The sequence below is a fragment of the Ammospiza caudacuta genome, chromosome 32 (genome assembly GCF_027887145.1).
Source record: "Ammospiza caudacuta isolate bAmmCau1 chromosome 32, bAmmCau1.pri, whole genome shotgun sequence".
NCBI lineage: Eukaryota > Metazoa > Chordata > Aves > Passeriformes > Passerellidae > Ammospiza > Ammospiza caudacuta.
The window spans coordinates 2,779,179-2,804,328 of NC_080624.1; the positions used below are offsets into that span (position 1 = coordinate 2,779,179).

Sequence of the window (25,150 nt, forward strand, 5' to 3'; positions counted from 1 at the left end):
TCTCAGGTTTGGATTTTATTGAGGTGGGGGAGGGGACGCGGGGATGGGGGGAGGGGCACACAGAGGGGGGAGGGGCGGGGCGGGCACAGCCCCTCCCCCACCCATGGGGGGGGTCCCGGGGGCTCCTTCGGCATCAGCGGATCTGGGGGGGGAGGGGAGGGGTCAGAGGAGGCCACGCCCACACACAGAGCCCCTCCCCCCAGGGCTCCTCAACCACTTCTGCCCCTCCCCCCATGGCCCCTCCCCTGTCAAAGCCCCTCCCCCTCCCACATCCCCTCCCCCACCCACAGCTCCTCCTCTTTGCCCCTCCCCCATCCTGCCCCTCCAACACTTTTGGCCCCTCCCCCATTCCCTGCTCCGCCCCCTTGAGGCTCCTCCCATTCTTTGCCCCTCCCCCACTTTTGGCCCCTCCCCATTCTTTGCCCCTCCCCCATTGTTTTCCCCGCCCCCACTCTGCCCCTCCCCCACTTGGACCCTTCCCCATTGTTCTCCCCTTCCCCTTTTGGCCCCTCCTCCCTTTCTGCCCCTCCCCCACTGTTGGCCCCTCCTCCATTTGAAGCCCCTCCCCCACTTTTGGCCCCTCCCCCACCCACGCACTCTTACCCCCACAGCCCCTCCCCCACTTTTGGCCCCTCCCCCATTTCGCCCTGACCCCAATAACCCCTCCCCCACCTCTGGCCCCTCCCCCTCCCCCACCTCTGGCCCCTCCCCCTCCCCCACCTCTGGCCCCTCCCCCAGTCCCAGCCCCGCCCCCTCCAGCCCCTCCCCCCGGGCTCCTCCACTTTGGGCTCCCAGGGGGGGATTTGGGGGGGGATTTGGGGCACTTTGGGGGCATTTGGGGCATTTAGGGGGGGATTTGGGGCATTTTGGGGCATTTTGGGACATTTGGGGCATTTTGGGGGCAATTTGGGGCATTTTTGGGGTTTTTTGGGGGGGATTTGGGGCATTTTGGGGCATTTGGGACATTTTGGGGGGGATTTGGGGGGATTTTGGGGGGGTTTGGGACATTTTGGGGGGAATTTGGGGGGGAATTTGGGGCATTTTGGGGCATTTTGGGGATTATTTGGGATTATTTCGGGTGAGTTTGGAGAATTTTGGTTTTTTTTAGGAACATTTGGGGGAATTTTGGGGATATTTGAGGGGCATTTGGGGTTTTTAGGGGATATTTAAAGGAGATTTTGGGGGGATGTTTAAGGATATTTTGGGGAATATTTGGGATTTTTTACGGATTATTCAGAGGATAATTTCAGGATATTTTCAGGATATTTTTAGGATTATTTGGGGGATATTTTAGGGGTATTTGGGGTTTTCTGGGTGGATTTTTTAAGGATATTTTGGAGGATATTTGGGATTTTTTAAGGATATTTCAGGGATATTTTCAGGATATTTTTGGGATTGTTTTGGGGATATTTCAGGGGTATTTGGGTTTTTTAGGGGATATTTAAAGGATATTTTGGGGGTTTTTGGGAGGATTTTTTAAGGATATTTTGGGGGATATTTTGGATTTTTTAAGGATATTTCAGGGATATTTTCAGGATATTTTTGGGATTGTTTTGGGAATATTTTAGGAGTTTTGGGGGATTTTGGGAGGATTTTTTAAGGATATTTTGGGGGATATTTGGGATTTTTTAAGGATTATTTCAGGGATATTTTCAGGATATTTTTTGGATTATTTTGGGGATATTTGAGGGGTATTTGGGGTTTTTTGGGAGGATTTTTTAAGGATATTTTGGGGGATATTTGGGATTTTTTAAGGATTATTTGGAGGATATTTCAGGGATTTTTTCAGGATATTTTTGGGATTATTTTGGGGGATATTTCACGAGTATTTGGGTTTTTTAGGGGATATTTAAAGGATATTTTGGGGGTTTTTGGGAGGATTTTTTAAGGATATTTTGGGGGATATTTTGGATTTTTTAAGGATTATTTCAGGGATATTTTCAGGATATTTTTTGGATTATTTTGGGAATATTTTAGGAGTTTTTGGGGTTTTTTGGGAGGATTTTTTAAGGATATTTTGGGGGATATTTGGGATTTTTTAAGGATATTTCAGGGATATTTTCAGGATATTTTTGGGATTATTTGGGGGATATTTTAGGGGTATTTGGAGTTTTTTTTAGGGGATATTTAAAGGATATTTTGGGGGTTTTTTTGGGGAAATTTTTTAAGGATATTTTGGGGAATATTTGGGATTATTTAAGGATTATTTAGAGGATATTTTCAGGATATTTTTGGGGATATTTGAGGGGTATTTGGGGTTTTTAGGGGATATTTAAAGGAGATTTTGGGGGGATGTTTAAGGATATTTTGGGGAATATTTGGGATTTTTTAAGGATTATTTAGAGGATAATTTCAGGATATTTTCAGGATATTTTTGGGATTATTTGGGGGATATTTTAGGGGTATTTGGGGTTTTTTGGGGGAATGTTTTAAGGATATTTTGGGGAATATTTGGGATTTTTAAAGGATATTTCAGGGATATTTTCAGGATATTTTTAGGATTATTTTGGGGATATTTTAGGGGTATTTGGGGTTTTTTGGGAGGATTTTTAAAGTTTTTTTTGGGGATATTTGGGATTATTTTGGGTTATTTTGATTGATATTTTAGGGATATTCTAAGGACATTTCCAGGATAATTTGTGGGTATTTCAGGGTTAATCCAAAGACATTTTAAGACAATTTTTGGGGTTATTTTGAGGATATTTTTGGATATTTTAGGGATATTTTGGATTATTTTAAGGATATTTTACAGATATTTTTGGGATAATTTGGGGATATTTTAAGGATATTTTTGTGGATATTTTGGGGTGGTTTTAGGGGATATTTCAAGGAATATTTGGGATATTTTGGGGGTATTTTTGTGGATATTTTGGGGTGATTTTGGGGTGATTTCATTGATATTTTTGAGGTGATTCTGGGTCTCCCCTGACCGTGTGCTTGTCCCAGCGTTTTCGGGGTCTCAGGGGATTTTTTAGGAACATTTTGGGGTATTTTTTGGAATATTTTAAGGATATTTTAGGGATAATTCAGGGATATTTTGGGGATATTTTTGGGATATTTTGGGATTATTTTTGGGGTGAATTGAGATGATTTTGGGGCTCCCCTCACCGTGTGCTTGTCCCAGCGTTTCTCGGGATCGAAGGGACATTTTGGGGTTTTTTTTGGATATTTCAGGGATAATTTAGGGATATTTTAAGGATAATTTAAGGACATTTTAGGGATATTTTGGGGTTATTTTTGGGGTGAATTGAGATGGTTTTGGGGCTCCCCTCACCGTGTGCTTGTCCCAGCGTTTCTCGGGGTCGAAGGGGATTTTTTAGGAATATTTTGTGGTATTTTTGGGGATATTTTAAGGATATTTTAGGGATAATTCAGGGATATTTTGGGGATATTTTTGGGATTATTTTTGGGGTGATTTCAGGCAGTTTTGGGTCCCTCACCGTGTGCTTGTCCCAGCGTTTCTCGGGGTCGAAGGGGATTTTTTAGAAATATTTTGGGGTATTTTTTGGGAAATTTTAAGGATATTTTATAGATAATTTCAGGACATTTTGGGATTATTTTAGGGGTGATTTCAGGCAGTTTTGGGGCTCCCATGACCGTGTACTTGTCCCAGCGTTTCTCGGGGTCGAAGGGACATTTTGGGGTTATTTTTGGATATTTCAGGGATATTTTAGAGATAATTTAAGGACATTTTGAGGATATTTTTGGGACATTTTGGGATATTTTTGGGGTGATTTCAGGCAGTTTTGGGTCCCTCACCGTGTGCTTGTCCCAGCGTTTCTCGGGGTCGAAGGGGATTTTTTAGGAATATTTTGGGGTATTTTTTGGGATATTTTAAGGATATTTTCGGGATAATTCAGGGATATTTTGGGGATATTTTTGGGATATTTTTAGGACATTTTGGGGGTATTTTTGGGGTGATTTCAGGCAGGTTTGGGTCCCTGACCGTGTACTTGTCCCAGCGTTTCTCGGGGTCGAAGGGCTCCCAGCGGCTGGCAGGGAAGATGTGTTTGTTCTTCTCGTACCACGAGCGCAGCACGACCTTCCCGGCGTGCGACTGTGACGTCACCGTGACGTCATCGAGGGGGGCGGGGCAATGTCACCGGCAGGGGCGATGTCATCGATTGGGGGGGATGTCATTGGTCGGATGCGATGTCATCGATTGGGGATTTACGTCATTGGTAGGAGGTGATGTCATCAATTGGTGATGTCATCAATTTGGGGTGATGTCATCATTTTGGGGTGATGTCATCAATTTGGGGTGATGTCATCAATTGGGGGCAACGTCATCAATTGGGGGTGATGACATCAGGGTGATGTCATTGGTCAGATGTGATGTCATTGATGGGGGATTTATGTAATTGGCAGGAGGTGATGTCATCAATTGGTGATGTCATCAATTTGGGGTGATGTCATCAATTTGGGGTGATGTCATCAATTTGGGGTGATGTCATCAGGGTGATGTCATTGGTCAGATGTGATGTCATCGATGGGTTGATATCGGTAGGCGGTGATGTCATGGGGGAATGATGTCATAGATTGGGGGTTCAGGTCATAGGTCAGGGTGATGTCATCGGTTGGGAGTGATGTCATCAATTTCAGGATGATGTAATCAGTTGGGTAAGGCCATTAATTAGGAGTGATGTCATTGATGTCATCAATTGGACAGCGACGTCATCAATGAAAGAGTGACGTCATCAAGGGAGGATGCGATGTGATCGAGGAGTGATGTCATCGACCGAGGAGTGATGTAATAAATGAGAGCGACATCAGTGCCGCGGCAGTGACGTCATTGCCCCGGAGTGACGTCACCGGCAGCGATGACGTCACCAAGGGGGGGCGGGGCGATGACGTCACCGGGTCGGCGTTACCTCGTCCTTCTCCACGGTGGCGTCGCTGAGCAGCCGCACGTCCTCGTGCACGTCGAAGTTGAACAGCGGGCCTGGGGCGGGGCCGTGACGTCACCGTGACGTCACAGACGCGCCCACCGTGACGTCACGGCTTTCCTCCGCAGTGACGTCACGGCCTCGCGTTACAGTGTCACGGCTCCCGTGATGACGTCATGGCCTCCACCGCGCGGGTGATGTCACGGCCGCCCACGATGACGTCACAGCCCCGGTGACATCACAGCCCCACCCCCCCCTCGACGTCGTCGTAGCCCCCGTGACGTCACAGCCCACTCACAGAGCATCGGGCCGCCCCATGAGGATGATGTCATAGCCTTCCCCACCCTGATGACATCATAGCCCCCCACTATGACGTCACAGCCCCAATGATGTTATAACCCGTGATGTCACTGCACCAAGGATGACGTCACAGCCCTCAATTACGATGTCAAACCCCTGACAATGACGTCATAGCCCTCAATTATGGCGAGGGAGCCGTGATGATGACATCACAGCCACGATGACGTCACAACCTACAAATGGCGACGTCAGAGCCAATGATGACGTCACAGCCCCCGGTTCTGACACTGCAGCCTCCAACAATCACTGTCACCCTCCAATGATGACGTCACAGCCCCAATAATGATGTCAAAACTCCTACGCTGATGACATCACACACCAACAATGACATCACATCCTAGCAATGACATCACAGGCCCCGAAGTGACATCACATCCCCAGCGATTGCGTCACGCTCCCCAGTGATGACGTCACAGCCACCACTGAAGACATCACGCTCCTAATGATGACGTCACCATCCCAACTGATGACATCACAGCCCCAACAGTGATGTCACAGCCCCATTACTGACGTCACAGCTGCAGTGGCACTGTCACAGCCCACAATGATGATGTCACAGCCCACAATGATGACGTCACCGCCCCAACTGATGACATCAAAGCCCCATTGATGATGTCACGCTCCATCCCTGTGACATCGCAGCCAAATCAATGACGTCACATCCCCCCTCAGTGACGTCACAGCCCCGTTAATGACATTCCACCCCCAGTGTTGATGACGTCACGCCCCCGGTGATGACGTCACTCACCGCTCTTCCCGCGGGCCTTGGTGACGATGAAGTCGTAGAAGCTGTGGTGCTGCGGGGGAGGGGCACGGGGGGGTCAGGGGGGCGGGGCCTGAGGGGGGGAGGGGCCAAAGGATTGGGGGAGGGGCTTAAAGGGAGGGGGAGGAGCTCTGAGGGTGGGGGAGGGGCTTAGGGAATGGGGAGGGGCTTAAATGGAAGGAAAAGGGCTCAGGGGGTGGGGGAGGGGCTGTAGGGGTGGGGGAGGGGCTCAGTGTGATCGGGGGTGGGGCTCTCACGTGGGGGATGGTCAGGGATGGGGGCGGGGCCATGAGCTGGGGGCGGGGCCATGGGGTGGTTGGGGGCGGGGCTCTCACGTGGGGGATGATCAGAGGGTGGGGACGGGGCCACGGGCTGGGGGCGGGGCCGAGGGATGGGGGCGGGGCTCTCACAGGGGATGATGTGGGCTGGGGGCGGGGCCATGGGCTGCGTGGGGGCGGGGCTCTCACGTGAGGGATATTTGGGGATGGGGGCGGGGCCACGGGGTGGGGGCGGGGCCATGGGATGGGGGCGGGGCTCTCACGTGGGGGATGATGCGCGGTGGGGGCGGGGCCATGGGCTGGGTGGGGGCGGGGCTCTCACATAGGGGATGATCGGGGGCGGGGCCATGGGCTGGGGGCGGGGCTCTCACGTGGGGGTGATCGGGGCTGGGGGCGGGGCCATGGGCTGGGGGCAGGGCCATGGGCTGGGGGCGGGGCCATGGGCTGGCTGGGGGCGGGGCCATGGGCTGGGGGCGGGGCCATGGGCTGGCTGGGGGCGGGGCTCTCTCACGTGGGGGATGATCAGATCCTCCTTGATGTACATGAGCTGCTCCACCCCCGCCGAGCTGCGGGAAACCCATCAGGGACCCCAAAACCAACAGAAACGCCCCAAAATGCACCAAAAATAACCCCGAAATAACCCCAAAAATACCCCCAGAGACCCCAAAATCGGCAAAACCGCTGCAAAACAACCCCGACACATCCCAAAATACCCCAAAAAACACCAAAACCACCTGGAAACCCCCTTAGACCCTCCCCAAACCCCCCAAATCCCACAGGGACCCCCCAAATCCCCCCGAGGACCCTCCCCAGCCCTGGGAGACGCCCCAAAAATCCCCCAAATCCTGCCCAGGACCCCCCAAATTCCACCTGGGACCTCCCAGGACCCCCCAAACCCCCCCCCAGACCCCCCAAATCCCAACTGGGACCTCCCAGGACCCCCCAAATCCCAATTGGGACCCCCCCAAATCCACTCAAGAACTCCCCAAAGTCCCTCAAATCCCACCTGGGACCCCCCAAAACCTCCCCAAAACGCCCCCGGCCCCCCCTCACCGGAGCTCACTGAAATCCTTGCGCAGAATCTCCAGAGCTTTCTGCAGGAACTGCTGCATCGTGTTCCCCTTCTTCATCTGAGGGACCCCAAAATCGGCCAAAATCACCCCAAAACCCACCCTAAAGAACCCCCAAAATCACCCCAAAATCCACCCTAAATCAACCCCAAAATCACCCCAAAATCCACCCTAAAGAACCCCCAAAATCACCCCAAAATAACGCCAAAATCCACACCCAAAATCAGCCAGAAACCCAAAAAATCTGCCCCGAAAATCATCCCGAAACCACAAGGAATCATCCCAAAAATCAACCAAAATAATCCCAAAAAAATCATCTCAAAAATCACCTGGGAACCCCAAAAAAACACCTCAATCGATACCCCCAAAATCATCCAGGAACCCCTCAAAAATTATCTCAAATTCACCACAAAAATCACCCCAAAAATCCCAAAATTCAATCCAATATCACCCCAAACTCACCCCAAAAACCACCCCCAAATCCACCCCAAAATCAACCCAAAGCTTCCCCAAAAATCACCCCAAATCCCCCCAAAAATCAGCCCCAAAAAACCACCCCGACATCACCCCTAAAAATCACCTGGGAACCCCACAAATCACCCCCAAAATGACCCCAAAAATCACCCGGGAACCCCCAGAAATTATCTCAAATTCACCACAAAAATCACCCCAAAAATCCCAGAATTCAATCCAATATCACCCCAAACTCACCCCAAAAATCACCCCCAAATCCACCCCTAAAAATCACCTGGGAACCCCACAAATCACCCCCAAAATGACCCCAAAAATCACCCGGGAACCCCCAAAAATCCACCCAAAAATCACCCAAAACCACCCCAAAAATCCACCTGAAAAATCATCCTGGAACCCCAAAAATCACCCCAAAAATCACCCAAAATCACCCCAAAATCAGCCCCAAATCCACCCAAAAATCAGCTCAAAATCACCCCAAAAATTAACCAAAATTACCCCAAAATCAGCCCCAAATCCACTCAAAAATCAGCCCCAAATCACCCCAAAATCAGCCCAAAAATTGCCTCAATGTCACAGCAAAAATTCACCCCAAAAACCTCAAAAATCGCCCCCAAAATCACCCCAAAACCACAAAAATCCACCCCAAAATTACCCCCAAAATAACCTGGGAGCTCCAAAAATCACCCCAAAAATCAGCCCAAAAACCTGCAAAAATCATCCCAAACAATCACCTCCAAATCTTCCCCAAAACCCCAAAAATCGCCCAAAATCACCAAAAAATTCCCCCCAAAAAAACCCAAAAATCAACCTAAAATCCCCCCCCCAAATTACCCAAAAATCACCTGGGAATGCTGAAAATCACCCCAAAAACGCCCCAAAATCCACCCCAAAATCACCCAGGAGCCCCAGAAATCACCACAAAATCACCCAGGAGCTGCTGCACTGTGTTTGTCTCCTACATCTCAGCAGGGGGACCCCAAAAATTACCCAAAAAACCCCAAAAATCCCCATAAAAATCACCCCAAAATCAACCAAAAATCCAATCCAAAAAATCACCCAAAACTCACCCCAAAATCCACCCCAAAAATCACCTGGGCACCCAAAAAATCCCCCCAAAAATCACCCAGAATGACCCAAAAAACCATCCAGGAACCCCAAAAATCGTCCCAAAATCACCCCCAAAAAAATAACCCCAAAAATTACCAAAAAAAAACCACCTCAAAAATTCACCCCAAAACCTCAAAACTCACCCCAAAATCCACCCAAAAATCACCCCGGAACCCCAAAAATCACCTCAAAAATCACAGCAAAATCACCCCAAAAATCACCTGGGAGCCCCCAAACCCAACTGGGAACCCCAAATTCCCTAAAAATCCCCCAAAATCACCCCAAAAATCACCTGGGAGCCCCAACACTCATCTGGGAACCCCAAAAAATCACCCGGGAGCCCCAAATCACCCCAAAAATGACCCAAAAATCCCCCAATCCCTCCAAAATTCCCCCCAAACCCCTAAAAATCCCAACAGAATCCCCCCAAAATCCCCCAAATTCCTCCTGGGACCCCCAAAATCCCCAAATTTCCCCCCAAAACGCCCCCGAGCCCCTCCCCCACCTTGACGGTGCGCCGGTGCCCGGAGCCGTCCCAGTAACTGAAGGTGATCTCGATCTCCTCATCTGGGGGGGACAGCAAAAATCACCCCAAAATCACCCTAAAAAACCATCCCAAAACTGCCCCAAAATCACCCCAAAATCACCCCAAAAATCAACTCAAAAATCACCCTAAAACCATCCCAAAACTGCCCCAAAATCACCCCAAAAATCACCCCAAAATCACCGTAAAAACCATCCCCAAACTGCCCCAAAATCACCCCAAAAATCACCCAAAATCATCCCAAAATTGGCCCCAAAACCACCCCAAAATTGACCCTAAAATGCCCCAAAATCACCCTAAAAATCACCCCAAAAATGATGCCAAAATTACCCCAAAATCACCCCAAAAATTACCCCAAACCACCCCAAATCTGCCCCCAAAATGCCCCAAAACCACCCTAAAATGGACCCAAAAACTGCCCCAAAATCACCCCAAAAATCACCCAAAAATCACCTAAAAATCATCCCAAAATGGACCCAAAAACTGCCCCAAAATCACCCCAAAAATCACCCAAAATCATCCCAAAATTGACCCTAAAGTGCCCCAAAATTCCCCCCAAACTACCCTAAAAATCACCCAAAAATCACCTCAAATCTGCCCCCAAAATGCCCCAAAACCACCCCAAAATGGACCCAAAAACTGCCCCAAAATCACCCCAAAAATCACCCAAAAATCGCCCAAAATCATCCCAAAATTGACCCCAAAACTGCCCCAAAATCACCCCAAAAATTGCCCAAAATCATCCCAAAATTGACCCTAAAACGCCCCAAAATCGCCCTAAAAATCACCAAAAAATCGCCCAAAATCATCCCAAAATTGACCCCAAAAACTGCCCCAAAATCATCCCAAAATTGACCCTAAAGCGCCCCAAAATCGCCCTAAAAATCACCCAAAATTATCCGAATTTCCCCCCAAATCTCCCAAATTCCTCCCAAAAATCCCCAAATTTTCCCTGAAATCCCCAAATTTCCCCAATTTTCCCCAAAAATCCCCAAAATTTCCCAGATTTTCTCACTTTTGATTTTCTCCTGTTTGGCCTCCCACTCCTGCCTGAGCTCCTCCCGCAGCCGATTCTCCTCCTCCTGGGGCACAAAATCAGCAAAAATCAACAAAATCAACGGGAAAAATCCCAAAATAATTTAAAAAAACCAAAAAATGTCCCAAAACACCCAAAAATATCCCAAAATAACCCAAACCAACCCCGAAATGACCTCAAATATCCCAATAACAAATCAAAATAACACCAAAAAATCCAGGCAAAATAACCCCAAACCAGCCCGAAATGTCCCAAATAACCCAAAAAAATGCACAAAATATCCCAAAATACCCCAAATAATCAAAGCCAGGCCAAAAAAACAACCCCAAAATTACCTGAAATTATCCAAAATATCTCAAAACACCCCAAAATATCCCAGATCGAACCAAAATCCCCCCCAAACCTCCCCAAACCCCAGCTGAGACCCCAAAACCCCCAAACCCCACCCAAAACCTCCCCAGGGACCCCAAAATCAGCCAGAAACCCCAAAAATCTGCCCCGAAAATCATCCCAAAACCACAAGAAATCATCCCAAAAATCACCTCAAAAATCACCCGGGAACCCCCAAAAATCCACCCAAAAATCACCCAAAACCACCCCAAAAATCCACCTGAGAAATCATCCTGGAACCCCAAAAATCACCCCAAAAATCACCCCGAAATCCACTCTGAAAATCACCTGGGAGCCCCAAAATTCACCCCAAAAATTACCCAAAATCAGCCCCAAATCCACCCAAAAATCAGCCCAAAATCACCCCAAAAATCGCCTCAACGTCACGGCAAAAATGCACCCCAAAAACCTCAAAAATCGCCCCCAAAATCACCCCAAAACCACAAAGTCCACCCGAAAAATCCCAAAATTCAATCCAGTGTCACCCCAAACTCACCCCAAAAATCACCCCCAAATCCACCCCAAAATTTCCCTTAAAATCAGCCCCAAATCCCCCCAAAAATCAGCCCCAAAAAAACCACCCCGAAATCACCCCTAAAAATCACCTGGGAACCCCACAAATCACCCCCAAAATGACCCCAAAAATCACCCGGGAACCCCCAAAAATCCACCCCAAAAATCACCCAAAACCACCCCAAAAATCCACCTGAGAAATCATCCTGGAACCCCAAAAATCACCCCAAAAATCACCCCGAAATCCACTCTGAAAATCACCTGGGAACCCCAAAATTCACCCCAAAAATTACCCAAAATCACCCCAAAATCAGCCCCAAATCCACACAAAAATCACCCCAAAAATCAGCCCAGATCCTCAAAAATCTCCCAAAAATTCCTGCAGGACCCCCCCAAAATCCCCCCCAGGACCCCCCAAATCCTCAAAAATCTCCCAAAAATCCCCCTCAAATTCACTCAGGAGCCCCAAAATTTTTCCAAAATTCCCCCAAACCCCCCCAAATCCCCCCAGGACCCCCCAAATTCCCCCCAAATCCTCAAAAATCTCCCAAAAATCCCCCCCAGGACCCCCCAAAATCCCCCCAGGACCCCCAAATCCTCCCAAATCCCCCACAGGAACCCCCAAAATTCCCCTCAAATCCTTAAAAATCTCCCAAAAATCCCCCCCAAACCCCCTTAAATTTCCCCCAAATTTTTTCCAGAATTGCCCCAAACCCCCCAAAATCCCCCCAGGACCCCCCAAAATCTCCCAAATGCCCCCAAAACCCCCAAAAACCCCCACAGGAACCCCCAAAATTTCCCCCAAATCCTCAAAAATCTCCCAAAAATCCCCCCCAAAACCCCCTTAAATTTCCCCCAAATTTTTCTGAAATCCCCCAAAATCCCCCCAGGACCCCCCAAATTCCCCCAGGACCCCCCAAAATTCCCCTCAAATCCTTAAAAATCTCCCAAAAATCCCCCCCAAAACCCCCTTAAAATTCCCCCAAATTTTTCCAAAGTTCCCCCAGGACCCCCCAAATCCCCCCCAGGACCCCCCCAAAATTCCCCCAGGACCCCCCAAAACCCCCACAAATCCTCAAAAATCTCCTAAAAACCCCCCCCCAAACCCCCTTAAATTTCCCCCAAATTTTTCCAAAATTGCCCCAAACCCCCCAAATCCCCCCCAGGACCCCCCAAATCCCCCCCAAGACCCCCAAATCCTCCCAAAACCCCCCAGGATCCCCCAAATCCCCCCCCAAATCCACTCAGAACCCCCAATTTTTTCCAAATGCCCCCAAATCCCCCACAGGAATCCCCAAAAATTCCCCCAAATCCTCAAAAATCTCCCAAAAATCCCCCCCAGGACCCCCCCAAATCCCCCCAAAACCCCCCAGGACCCCCCAAAATCCCCCCCAGGATCCCCCAAATTCCCCCCAACACCCCCAAAATCCCCCAAATCCCCCACAGGAACCCCCAAAAATTTCCCCCAAATCCTCAAAAATCTCCCCAAAATCCCCCCAGGACCCCTCAAATCCCCCCCAAATCCCCCCAACCGCCACCCAGGACCCCAAAATCCCCCCCAGGATCCCCCAAATCCCCCCAGGACCCCCCAAAACCCCCCCAGCACCCCCAAAATGCCCCCAGGACCCCCAAATCCTCCCAAAACCCCCCCAGGACCCCCCCAAAATCCCCCCCAGGACCCCCCAAATTCCCCCACAGGAACCCCCAAAAATTTCCCCCAAATAATTTCCCCCCAAATCCTCAAAAATCTCCCCAAACCCCCCCCCAGGACCCCCCAAAATCCCCCCAGGATCCCCCAAATCCTCAAAAATCTCCCAAAATCCCCCCCAGGACCCCCCAAAATCCCCCCCAGGACCCCCCCAAATCCTCAAAAATCTCCCAAAATCCCCCCCAGGACCCCCCAAATCCCCCCCAAATCCCCCCAGGACCCCCAAAACCCCCCCAGGACCCCCCAAAATCCCCCAGGACCCCCCAAAATCCCCCCAGGACCCCCCAAATCCTCCCTAAAACCCCCACAGGAACCCCCAAAATTCTCCCCAGGACCCCCCAAAACCCCCACAAATCCTCAAAAACCTCCCAAAATCCCCCCAGGACCCCCCAAATCCCCCCCAAAATCCCCCAAATCCTCAAAAATCTCCCAAAAATCTCCCCCAGGACCCCCCAAATCCCCCCCAAACCCCCCCAGGACCCCCCAAAATCCCCCCAGGACCCCCCAAATCCTCTCTAAAACCCCCACAGGAACCCCCAAAATTCTCCCCAGGACCCCCCAAAATCCCCCAGGACCCCCCCAAAACCCCCCCAAAACCCCCCCAGGACCCCCAAATCCTCCCTAAAACCCCCCCAGGACCCCCAAACCCCCCCAGGACCCCCCAAAATCCTCAAAAATCTCCCAAAATCCCCCCCAGGACCCCCCCAAATTCCCCCAGGACCCCCAAACACCCCCAGGACCCCCCAAAATCCCCCCAAAACCCCCACAAATCCTCAAAGATCTCCCAAAATCCCCCCCAGGACCCCCCAAAATCCCCCCCAAATCCCCCCAGGACCCCCCAAATCCTCCCTAAAACCCCCCCAGGACCCCCCAAATTCTCCCCAGGACCCCCCAAATCCCCCCAGGACCCCCCAAATTCTCCCCAGGACCCCCCAAAATCCCCCCAGGACCCCCAAACCCCCCCAGGACCCCCCAAATTCTCCCCAGGACCCCCCAGTTCCCCCGGACCTCTCTGTCCCTGTCGGGCAGGAAGCTCGTGTCCACGTCGGGGTTTTTGCCCAATTTTCGCTTTTTTGGGGCCTCCTCGGGGGCTGGGGGGAAAGGGGGGATCAGAAATGGGGATCCCCCAAAAACCCCGAATTTCATCCTGGGAACCCCCCCAAAAATCAGAGAAAACGGTAAAAAAATTCCTAAGAAATTGGCAAAATTTCCCCCCAAAAAATCCCCAAATGTCCGAAAAACGTCAACAAAAATCCCCAAAAATCTCAAAAGAAAAGTAAAAAAAAATCTCGAAAAAATCCCCAAAATTCCCCCAAAAATTCTTAAAAAAATAAAAAAAAACCCTTAAAATATTTAAAAGAATTCCAAAAAATCTCCCAAAAAAGACCCCAAAAAATCCCAAAAAAATCCCCAAAATTGCCCCAAAAATTCTTTTAAAAATCCCAAAAAAAGCAGGAAAAAAATTTAAAAAAAATTGCAAAAAAAAAATCCTAATAAATCCACCCCCAAAAAGAAATCAAAAAATTAAAAAGTCCCCCCCAAAACCAAAACAAAACCCGAAAAAAAATCTGAAAAAAAAATCCCAAAAAATTCGGTAAAAGTCCAAAAAAAGCTCCGAGAAAAACGCAAAAAATCCCCAAAAAATCCCCAAAATTCCCCCAAATGCCCCCAATCCCAATTCCCTATGGAGCTCTCCGGTGCCGACCTTCCTCCCCCTGCTCCTCGTCCTCGTCGCTGCCCAGGCTGAAGCTGAGCGAGCTGATCTTGCGCTGAGCCTCCCGACGGCGCTGCCGCTCCCGCTGCCGCTCCAGCTGCCTGCGCGGAGGGGGAGGGGGACATACTGGGAGGGACTGGGAGGGACTGGGAGGGACTGGGAGGGACTGGGAATGGACTGGGAGGGACTGGGGTATACTGGGAGGGACTGGGATGGACTGGGAGGGACTGGGAGGGACTGGGATGGACTGGGAGGGACTGGGGTGTACTGGGAGGGACTGGGATGTACTGGGGTATACTGGGATGGACTGGGGTGTACTGGGATGGACTGGGGTGTACTGGGAGGGACTGGGAGGGACTGGGAATGGACTGGGATGGACTGGGAGGGACTGGGGTGTACTGGGAGGGACTGGGAGGGACTGGGAGGGACTGGGAGGGACTGGGGTGTACTGGGATGGACTGGGGTGTACTGGGAGGGACTGGGGTGTACTGGGAGGGACTGGGAGGGACTGGGAATGGACTGGGATGGACTGGGGTGTACTGGGATGGACTGGGAGGGACTGGGATGGACTGGGGTATACTGGGAGGGACTGGGAGGGACTGGGATAGACTGGGGTATACTGGGAGGGACTGGGAATGGACTGGGATGGACTGGGATATACTGGGGTATACTGGGATATACTGGGATTGACTGGGATGGACTGGGATGGACTGGGAGGGACTGGGGGGACTGGGATATACTGGGATATACTGGGGTATACTGGGATATACTGGGGTATACTGGGGTATACTGGGGTATACTGGGATATACTGGGAGGGACTGGGAATGGACTGGAATATACTGGGATATACTGGGGTATACTGGGAGGGACTGGGATAAACTGGGATGGACTGGGATATACTGGGATAGACTGGGACATACTGGGATATACCGGGAGGGACTGGGAGGGACTGGGAATGGACTGGGATGGACTGGGATATACTGGGAGGGACTGGGATGGACTGGGATATACTGGGAATGGACTGGGGTATACTGGGATATACTGGGAGGGACTGGGATGGACTGGGAGGGACTGGGAGCACTGGGAGGGACTGGGATGGACTGGGATATACTGGGAGGGACTGGGATGGACTGGGATATACTGGGAATGGACTGGGGTATACTGGGATATACTGGGATGGACTGGGATGGACTGGGATATACTGGGAGAGACCGGGATATACTGGGACATACTGGGAGGGACTGGGAGGGACTGGGAACAAACTGGGATATACTGGGAATGGACTGGGAGGGACTGGGAGGGACTGGGATACTGGGATATACTGGGAGGGACTGGGATGGACTGGGATACTGGGATATACTGGGATATACTGGGATATACTGGGAATGGACTGGGAATGGACTGGGATGGACTGGGAATGGACTGGGACATACTGGGATATACTGGGAGGGACTGGGATATACTGGGAATGGACTGGGAACAAACTGGGAATGAACTGGGATGGACTGGGAGCAGCCTGAAACCAAACTGGGAGCACTGGGAACGAACTGGGATCAAACTGGGAATGAACTGGGAGGGACTGGGATGGACTGGGTGGGACTGGGATGGACTGGGATATACTGGGAATGGACTGGGAGGGACTGGGAACAAACTGGGAGGGACTGGGATCAAACTGGGATGGACTGGGAGCACTGGGAGGGACTGGGAACAAACTGGGATCGACCCAGGGAGGGAACTGGGACCAAACTGGGAGGGACTGGGATCAAACTGGGATGGACTGGGATAAACTGGGATCAAACTGGGAGGGACTGGGACCAAACTGGGAGGGACTGGGATCAAACTGGGATCAAACTGGGAGGGACTGGGATCAAACTGGGAGGGACTGGGACCAAACTGGGACCAAACTGGGAGGGACTGGGATCAAACTGGGATCAAACTGGGAGGGACTGGGATCAAACTGGGAGCACTGGGATAAACTGGGAGGGAACTGGGAGGGAACTGAAGGGAACTGGGATCAAACTGGGACTAAACTGGGAGCACTGGGAGGGACTGGGAGGGGACTGAAGCCAAACTGGGAGGGACTGGGAGGGACTGGGAACAAACTGGGATATACTGGGATATACTGGGGGGCACTGGGATATACTGGGAATTGACTGGGATCAAACTGGGATATACTGGGATATACTGGGATGGACTGGGAGGGACTGGGATCAAACTGGGACCAAACTGGGACGGAACTGGGAGGGTTTGAAACCAAACTGGGACCAAACTGGGAGGGACTGGGAGGTTCGGGGCCGTTTTGGGTCATTTGGGGTTTTTGGGATGATTTTGGGGCCATTTTGGGGGTGATTTTTGGGTCACTTTGGGGTCATTTTGGGGTGATTTGGGGGTATTTTAGGGTCATTTTTTGGGGAGATTTCAGGTGATTTTGGGGCCATTTTGGGGATGATTTTTGGGGTGATTTCAGGTGATTTTGGGGCCATTTTGGGGGTGATTTTTGGGTCACTTTGGGGGTGATTTGGGGCTATTTGGGGGTGATTTTGGGGATGATTTTGGGGTATTTTAGGGTCATTTTTTGGGTGATTTTGGGGTTATTTTTGGGTGATTTTGGGGTATTTTAGGGTCATTTTTTGGGTGATTTCAGGTGATTTTGGGGTTATTTTTTGGGGTCAATTTGGGTTATTTTTGGGGTGATTTTGGGGTATTTTTATGGTCTTTTTTGGGGTGGTTTGGGGTTATCTTGGTGTATTTTTAGGGTTATTTTTGGGATTATTTTGGGGTTATTTTTTGGGGTTATTTTTGGGATGATTTTGGGGTATTTTAGGGTCATTGTTTGGGTGATTTTGGGGTTATTTTTGGGGTATTTTAGGGTCATTTTTTTGGGTGATTTTGGGGGATTTTGGGGTGATTTTGGGATGATTTTTGGGTTATTTTAGGGTATTTTTGGGGCATTTGGGGGTTATTTCAGGCTATTTTTGGGGTTATTTTTGGGGTATTTTGGGGCCTATTTCGGGGTATTTTTGGGATTTTTTTGGTGCTACTTTTGAGGTTATTTCTGTGTTATTTTTTGGGTCATTTTAGGGTGATTTTGGGTCATTTTAGGGTCATTTTTTGGGGTGATTTTGGGGTTATTCTGGGTTATTTCTGGGTCATTTTAGGGTCATTTTTTGGGGTGATTTTGGGGTTTATTTGGGTTATTTTCGGGGTATTTTAGGGTCATTTTTTGGGGTGATTTCGGGGTTTATTTGGGTTATTTTGGGGGTATTTGAGGGTCATTTTTGGGGTTATTCTGGGTTATTTTTGAGGTATTTGAGGGTCATTTTTTGGGGTTTACTTGGGTTATTTTGGGGGTATTTCAGGGTCATTTTTGGGGTTTATTTGGGTTATTTTGGGGTATTTGAGGGTCATTTTTTGGCGTGTTTTTGGGGTTTACTTGGGTTATTTTGGGGGTATTTTAGGGTCATTTTTTGGGGTGATTCTGGGTTATTTTGGGGGTATTTGAGGGTCATTTTTGGGGTTTATTTGGGTTATTTTGGGGGTATTTGAGGGTCATTTTTGGGGTTTATTTGGGTTATTTTGGGGTATTTCAGGGTCATTTTTGGGGTGATTTCGGGGCACTTTGGGGTTTCTCTCACAGCTGCAGCTCCCGGCTCTGCTCTCTCTTGGCCAGCTGCTTCTCGCGCTCCTTGACCAGCGCCTCCTGCTTGGCCTTCATGTCATTGAGGGTCACCAGCCCTGGGGACAATGACAGTGCCACCACCTTGGGGACACCCCTGACCATCCCTGAGCCTCCTGCTTGGCCTTCATGTCACTGAGGGTCACCAGCCTGGGGACAATGACAGTGCCACCACCTTGGGGACACCCCTGACCATCCCTGAGCCTCCTGCTTGGCCTGCATGTCATTGAGGGTCACCAGCCTGGGGACATTGGGGACATCTGTGACAGTGCCACCACCCTGGGGACAGCCCTGAGCCTCCTGCTTGGCCTGCATGTCACTGAGGGTCACCAGCCTGGGGACAATGACAGTGCCACCACCTTGGGGACATCCCATGGACAGCCCTGAGCCTCCTGCTTGGCCTTCATGTCACTGAGGGTCACCAGCCCTGGGGACATCACTGGGGACATTGGGGGGACATCATTGGGGACATCTGTGACAGTGCCACCACCTTGAGGACAGCCCTGACCATCCCTGAGCCTCCTGCCTGGCCTGCATGTCATTGAGGGTCACCAGCCCTGGGGACATCACTGGGGACATCAATGGGGACACTGGGGACATCCCATGGACAGCCCTGAGCCTCCTGCTTGGCCTTCATGTCACTGAGGGTCACCAGCCCTGGGGACATCAATGGGGACATCAATGGGGACATTGGGGACATCTGTGACAGTGCCACCACCCCTGGGGACATCAATGGGGACACTGGGGACAGTGCCACCACCCTGGGGACATCCCTGACCATCTCTGAGCCTCCTGCTTGGCCTTCATGTCACTGAGAGTCACCTGCCCTGGGGACATTGGGGACATTGGGGACATCATTGGGGACATTGGGGACATCCCATGGACAGCCCTGAGCCTCCTGCTTGGCCTTCATGTCACTGAGGGTCACCAGCCCTGGGGACATCAATGGGGACATCACTGGGGACATCTGTGACAGTGCCACCACCCTGGGGACACTGAGGACACTGGGGACAGTGCCACCCCCCCTTGTGTCACCAACCCCATGGACACAACCTGGGACAGTGCCACCACCCTGGGGACATCCCTGGGGACACTGACAGTGCCACCAGCCCTGAGTGCCACCACCCAGGGGACATCATCTGGGACAGTGCCACCACCCTGGGGACATCATTGGGGACAGCCCTGGGGACATCAGGGACATTGTCACCACCCTGGGGACGTTATTGGGGACATCCCTGGGTGCCACCACCCTGGGGACATTGGGGACATTGGGGACATCACTGGGGACATCACGGACATTGTCACCAGCCCGGGGACATTGGGGACACTGACAGTGCCACCAGCCCTGAGTGCCACCATTGCTGAGGACAACATTGGGGACAGCCCTGGGGACATCGGGGACATTGTCACCACCCTGGGGACGTCATTGGGGACATCCCTGAGTGCCACCACCTTGGGGATGTCATTGGGGACACTGGGGACATCAGGGGCATTGTCACCACCCTGGGGACACCGACAGTGCCACCAGCCCTGGGTGCCACCACCTTGGGGACATCCCTGGGGACATCTGGGACATTGGGGACATCCCTGGGGACATTGTCACCATCATCACGGACATTGTCACCAGCCCGGGGACATTGGGGACACTGACAGTGCCACCATCCTGAGTGCCACCATTGCTGAGGACAACATTGGGGACAGCCCTGGGGACATCGGGGACATTGTCACCACCCTGGGGACGTCATTGGGGACACTGGGGACATCAGGGGCATTGTCACCACCCTGGGGACACTGACAGTGCCACCAGCCCTGAGTGCCACCACCTTGGGGACATCCCTGGGGACATCGGGGACATTGGGGACATCCCTGGGGACATCCCTGGGTGCCACCCCCATCATTGGGGACACCACTGGGGACACTGACAGTGCCACCAGCCCTGGGTGCCACCCCCCCCTGGGGACACCGGGGACGCTCCTTGAGGTGCCCTCGACCCTCGAGGCGGAATTTTGGGGCCGTTTTGGGGGAATTTGGGGACAAATTTTGGGGTGATTTGGGCAAATCTTGGGGTCAGTTTGGGGAGAATTTTGTGATGGATTTTGGGAGAATTTTGGGGTGATTTTGGTCAGATCTTGGGGTGATTTGGGAAGATTTTGTGATGGATTTTGGTCAGATTTTGGGGTGACTTTGCTCAGATTTTGGGGTGAATTTTGGTCAGATTTTGGGGTGACTTTGCTCAGATTTTGTGATGGATTTTGCTCAGATTTTGGGGTGGCTTTGGTCAGATCTTGGGGTGATTTGGGAAGATTTTGTGATGAATTTTGCTCAGATTTTGGGGTGACTTTGCTCAGATTTTGTGATGAATTTTGGGAATATTTTGTGATGAATTTTGCTCGGATTTTGGGGTGAATTTGCTCAGATTTTGTGAAGAATTTTGGTCACATTTTGGGGTGAATTTGGGCAGATTTTGTGATGAATTTTTCCTCAGATTTTGAGGTGAATTTTGCTCAGATTTTGGGGTGACTTTGCTCAAATTTTGGGTTGACTTTGGTCAGATTTTGGTGTGAATTTTGGTCATATTTTGTGATGAATTTTGCTCAGATTTTGTGAAGAATTTAGGTCAGATTTTGGGGTGAATTTTGTGATTAATTTTGCTCAGATTTTGGGCTGATTTTGCTCAGATTTTGTGATGAATTTTGCTCAGATTTTGGGGTGACTTTGCTCAGATTTTGTGAAGAATTTTGGTCAGATTTTGGGGTGAATTTTGTGACAAATTTTGCTCAGATTTTGGGGTGGATTTTGCTCAGATTTTGGGGTGATTTTGGTCAGACTTTGGGGTGGCTTTGCTCAGATTTTGGGGTGAATTTTGGGAGAATTTTGTGATGAATTTTGCTCAGATTTTGGGGTGACTTTGGTCAGATCTTGGGAGGATTTGGGCAGATTTTGTGATGAATTTTGCTCAGATTTTGTGAAGAATTTTGGTCAGATTTTGGGGTGAATTTTGTGATGGATTTTGCTCAGATTTTGGGGTGATTTTGCTGTGATTTTGGGGTGAATTTTGCTCAGATTTTGGGGTGGATTTTGGGAGAATTTTGTGATGAATTTTGCTCAGATTTTGTAATGAATTTTGGGCAGATTTTGGGGTGATTTGGGCAGATTTTGTTGATGAATTTTGCTCAGATTTTTGGGGTGAATTTTGCTCAGATTTTGGGGTGACTTTGGTCAGATTTTGTGATGAATTTTGGGAGAATTTTGTGATGAATTTTGCTCAGATTTTGTGATGAATTTTGCTCAGATTTTGTGATGGATTTTGCTCAGATTTTGGGGTGACTTTGCTCAAATTTTGGGGTGACTTTGGTCAGATTTTGTGATGAATTTTGCTCAGATTTTGTGAAGAATTTTGGTCAGATTTTGGGGTGAATTTTGTGATTAATTTTGCTCAGATTTTGGGGTGACTTTGCTCAGATTTTGGGGAGAATTTTTCCTCAGATTTTGTGATGAATTTTGCTCAGGTTTTGGGGTGACTTTGCTCAGACTTTGGGGTATTTTTTCTCAGATTTTAGGGTGTTTTTCCTCAAATTTTGGGGTGTTTTTCCTCAGATTTTGGGGTGTTTTTTCTCAGATTTTGGGGTGTTTTTTCTCAGATTTTGGGGTGTTTTTCCTCAGATTTTGGGGTATTTTTTCTCAGATTTTGGGGTGTTTTTTCTCAGATTTTGGGGTGTTTTTTCTCAGATTTTGGGGTGTTTTTTCTCAGATTTTGGGGTGTTTTTCCTCAGATTTTGGGGTATTTTTTCTCAGATTTTGGGGTGTTTTTTCTCAGATTTTGGGGTGTTTTTTCTCAGATTTTGGGGTGTTTTTCCTCAGATTTTGGGGTGTTTTTTCTCAGATTTTGGGGTGTTTTTTCTCAGATTTTGGGGTGTTTTTCCTCAGATTTTGGGGTGTTTTTTCTCAGATTTTGGGGTATTTTTTCTCAGATTTTGGGGTGTTTTTCCTCAGATTTTGGGGTATTTTTTCTCAGATTTTGGGGTGTTTTTTCTCAGACTTTGGGGTATTTTTTCTCAGATTTTGGGGTGTTTTTTCTCAGATTTTAGGGTGTTTTTTCTCAGATTTTGGGGTGTTTTTCCTCAGATTTTGGGGTGTTTTTCCTCAGATTTTGGGGTGTTTTTCCTCAGATTTTGGGGTATTTTTTCTCAGATTTTGGGGTGTTTTTTCTCAGATTTTGGGGTGTTTTTTCTCAGATTTTGGGGTGTTTTTCCTCAGATTTTGGGGTGTTTTTCCTCAGATTTTGGGGTGTTTTTTCTCAGATTTTGGGGTGTTTTTTCTCAGATTTTGGGCTGCATTCTGCTGCTTTCGGGCCCCCCTCTCACCCACGGTGCTGGATTTCAGCTCGGCCTCCACGGCGTCGTAGTGAGCCGAGAATTTCTTATCAATGTTGGACTTCACGATGTTCTCCTGGGGGAGGGGCGGCCTCAGACACCCCAAAAAACCCCCAAAAAACCCAAAAAAAACCCCAAAAACTCCCAACACCCCCCCAAATCCCCTCCAGAGCCCCAAAACCCCCCCAAAATTCCCCCCCGAACCCCAAATCCCCACAAATTCCCTCCACACCCCTCCAGGACCCCCCAAAACTCCCCCCAAAACCCCCTCAGGACACCCCAAATCTCCCCAAAGCCCCAAATTTTCCCCCAAAACTTCACCAGGACCCCCCAAAAATCCCAGAGATTCCCCTGGGAGCCCCAAAACGGCCCCAAATCCCCCCCAAGAGCCCCAAATTCCCCCAGGACCCCTCAAAACTCCTTCAAACCCCCCAAAACCCCCCGGGAACCCCAAAATTGCCCCCAAAATTCCCCCCAAAATTTCCCTCCCAAACCCCAAAATTGCCCCCAAACCCCAAATTCCCCCCAAAATTTCCCTCCCAAAGCCTAAAATTGCCCCCAAACCCCAAATTTCCCCCAAAATTTCCCAGCCAAACCCCAAAATTGCCCCAAAATGTCCCTTCCAAACCCCAAAATTGCCCCAAAAACCCCAAATTCCCCCCAAAATTTCCCTCCCAGACCCCAAAATTGCTCCCCAAACCCCAAATTTCCCCAAAATGTCCCTTCCAAACCCCAAAATTTCCCTCCCAGACCCCAAAATTGCCCCCAAACCCTATAATTGCCCCCCCAAACCCCAAATTCCCCCCCCAAACCCCAAAATTGCCCCAAAATTTCCCTTCCAAACCCCAAAATTGCCCCCAAAACCCCAAAATTGCCCCAAAATTTCCCTTCCAAACCCCAAAATTGCCCCCAAAACCCCAAATTCCCCCCAAAATTTCCCAGCCAAACCCCAAAATTGCCCCCAAAACCCAAAATTGCCCCAAAATTTCCCTCCCAAACCCCAAAATTGCCCCAAAAACCCAAAATTCCCCCCAAAATTTCCCTCCCAAACCACAAAATTGTCCCAAAATTTCCCTCCCAAAACCCAAAATTGCCCCCAAACCCCCAAATTCACCCCAAAATTTCCCTGCCAAACCCCAAAATTGCCCCCAAAACCCCAAATTCCCCCCAAAATTTCCCTCCCAAACCCCAAAGTTTCCCCAAAACCCCAAAATTCCCCCCAAACTCCAAAATTGCCCCAAAATTTCCCTCCCAAACCCCAAAATTGCCCCAAAACCCAAAATTGCCCCAAAATGTCCCTTCCAAACCCCAAAATTGCCCCAAAAAACCCAAATTTCCCCCAAAATTTCCCTCCCAAACCCCAAAATTGCCCCCAAAACCCCAAATTCCCCCCAAAATTGCCCCCAAACCCCAAAATTGCCCCAAAATTTCCCTCCCAAACCCCAAAATTGTCCCCAAAGCCCAAAATTGCCCCCCCAAACCCCAAATTCCCCCCAAAATGTCCCTCCCAGACCCCAAAATTGCCCCCAAACCCCAAATTCCCCCCAAAATTTCCATGTCTAAGCCCAAAATTGCCCCCAAATCTTCCCAGATCCCCCAAAATCTCCCGAAATTCCCCCAAAATCCCTCTCGGGACCCCCAAATCTCCCTCAAATCGCCCCGGGACCCCCTAAAATCCTCCCTAAGACGCCCAAAATCCCACCTGGGACCCCAAAATTCCCCCAAATTTTCCCCCAAAATTCCACAAAATTCCCCCCAGGACCCCCCAAAATCCCCCCTGGGACCCCCAAATGCCCCTCAGGACCCCCCAAAGCCCCAAAATTTCCCCAAATCCCCCAAATTCCCCCCAAAACCCCTCCGGGACCCCCCAAACCCCGACCCCCCCCCACCCCCCCCAAACCCCCCAGGACCCCCCGACCCCTTCCCGCCCCTCCCCCACCTCCTGGATGCGCAGGCGCAGTTGCTCCATGTGCTCGCGCTGCCGCTCGCGTTTCTTCATCAGCTGCAGCGCCCGGCCCGCCTCGCTGGCCGCGCCCTTGTACTGCGCCATTTTGGGGCTTTCGGGGGATTTTTGGGGATTTTTGGGATTTTTTTGGGATTTTTTTGGGGTTTTTTGGGGTTTGGAAGCGCCGGGAGCGGCGGCCGGCGGAGAACCCGGAAGTGCGGGCGGAACCGGAAGTGCGGGCGGTGCAGGAAGTGCGTCACTGCCGTGCGACGGTTAGGGCAAGCAAAGATGGCGCCGCCCACATGCTCGGTT

The 25,150-nt window shown here is 50.2% G+C and overlaps 1 protein-coding gene across 1 annotated transcript; it reads right to left on the reverse strand.

Annotated features, from left to right (window-relative positions):
* On the reverse strand, nt 1-25,066 carry FAM50A (family with sequence similarity 50 member A). Its single transcript, XM_058822396.1, has 13 exons — nt 24,833-25,066; nt 22,885-22,969; nt 18,480-18,579; nt 14,835-14,944; nt 14,138-14,220; nt 10,498-10,564; nt 9,444-9,505; nt 7,341-7,417; nt 6,799-6,853; nt 5,995-6,043; nt 4,872-4,942; nt 3,947-4,057; nt 1-142 (listed from the first exon to the last, which is right to left on the reverse strand). The coding sequence occupies exons 1-13, from the start codon at nt 24,941-24,943 to the stop codon at nt 134-136; spliced, it is 990 nt and encodes a 329-aa protein (XP_058678379.1). The 5' UTR covers nt 24,944-25,066; the 3' UTR covers nt 1-133.
* Nucleotides 25,067-25,150: the final 84 nt, after the last annotated feature.

What these genes read in the sequence shown, in the direction of transcription:
- FAM50A (XM_058822396.1), bottom strand. Translation starts at nt 24,943, where the DNA reads ATGGCGCAGTACAAGGGCGCGGCCAGCGAGGCGGGCCGGGCGCTGCAG. An exon ending in CGAGGAGCAGGGGGAGGAAG is followed by an intron (nt 14,221 to 14,834) that starts GTCGGCACCGGA and finishes CTTTCCCCCCAG; the next exon opens with CCCCCGAGGAGGCCCCAAAA. An exon ending in CCACCGTGGAGAAGGACGAG is followed by an intron (nt 4,058 to 4,871) that starts GTAACGCCGACC and finishes GTGACGTCACAG; the next exon opens with TCGCACGCCGGGAAGGTCGT.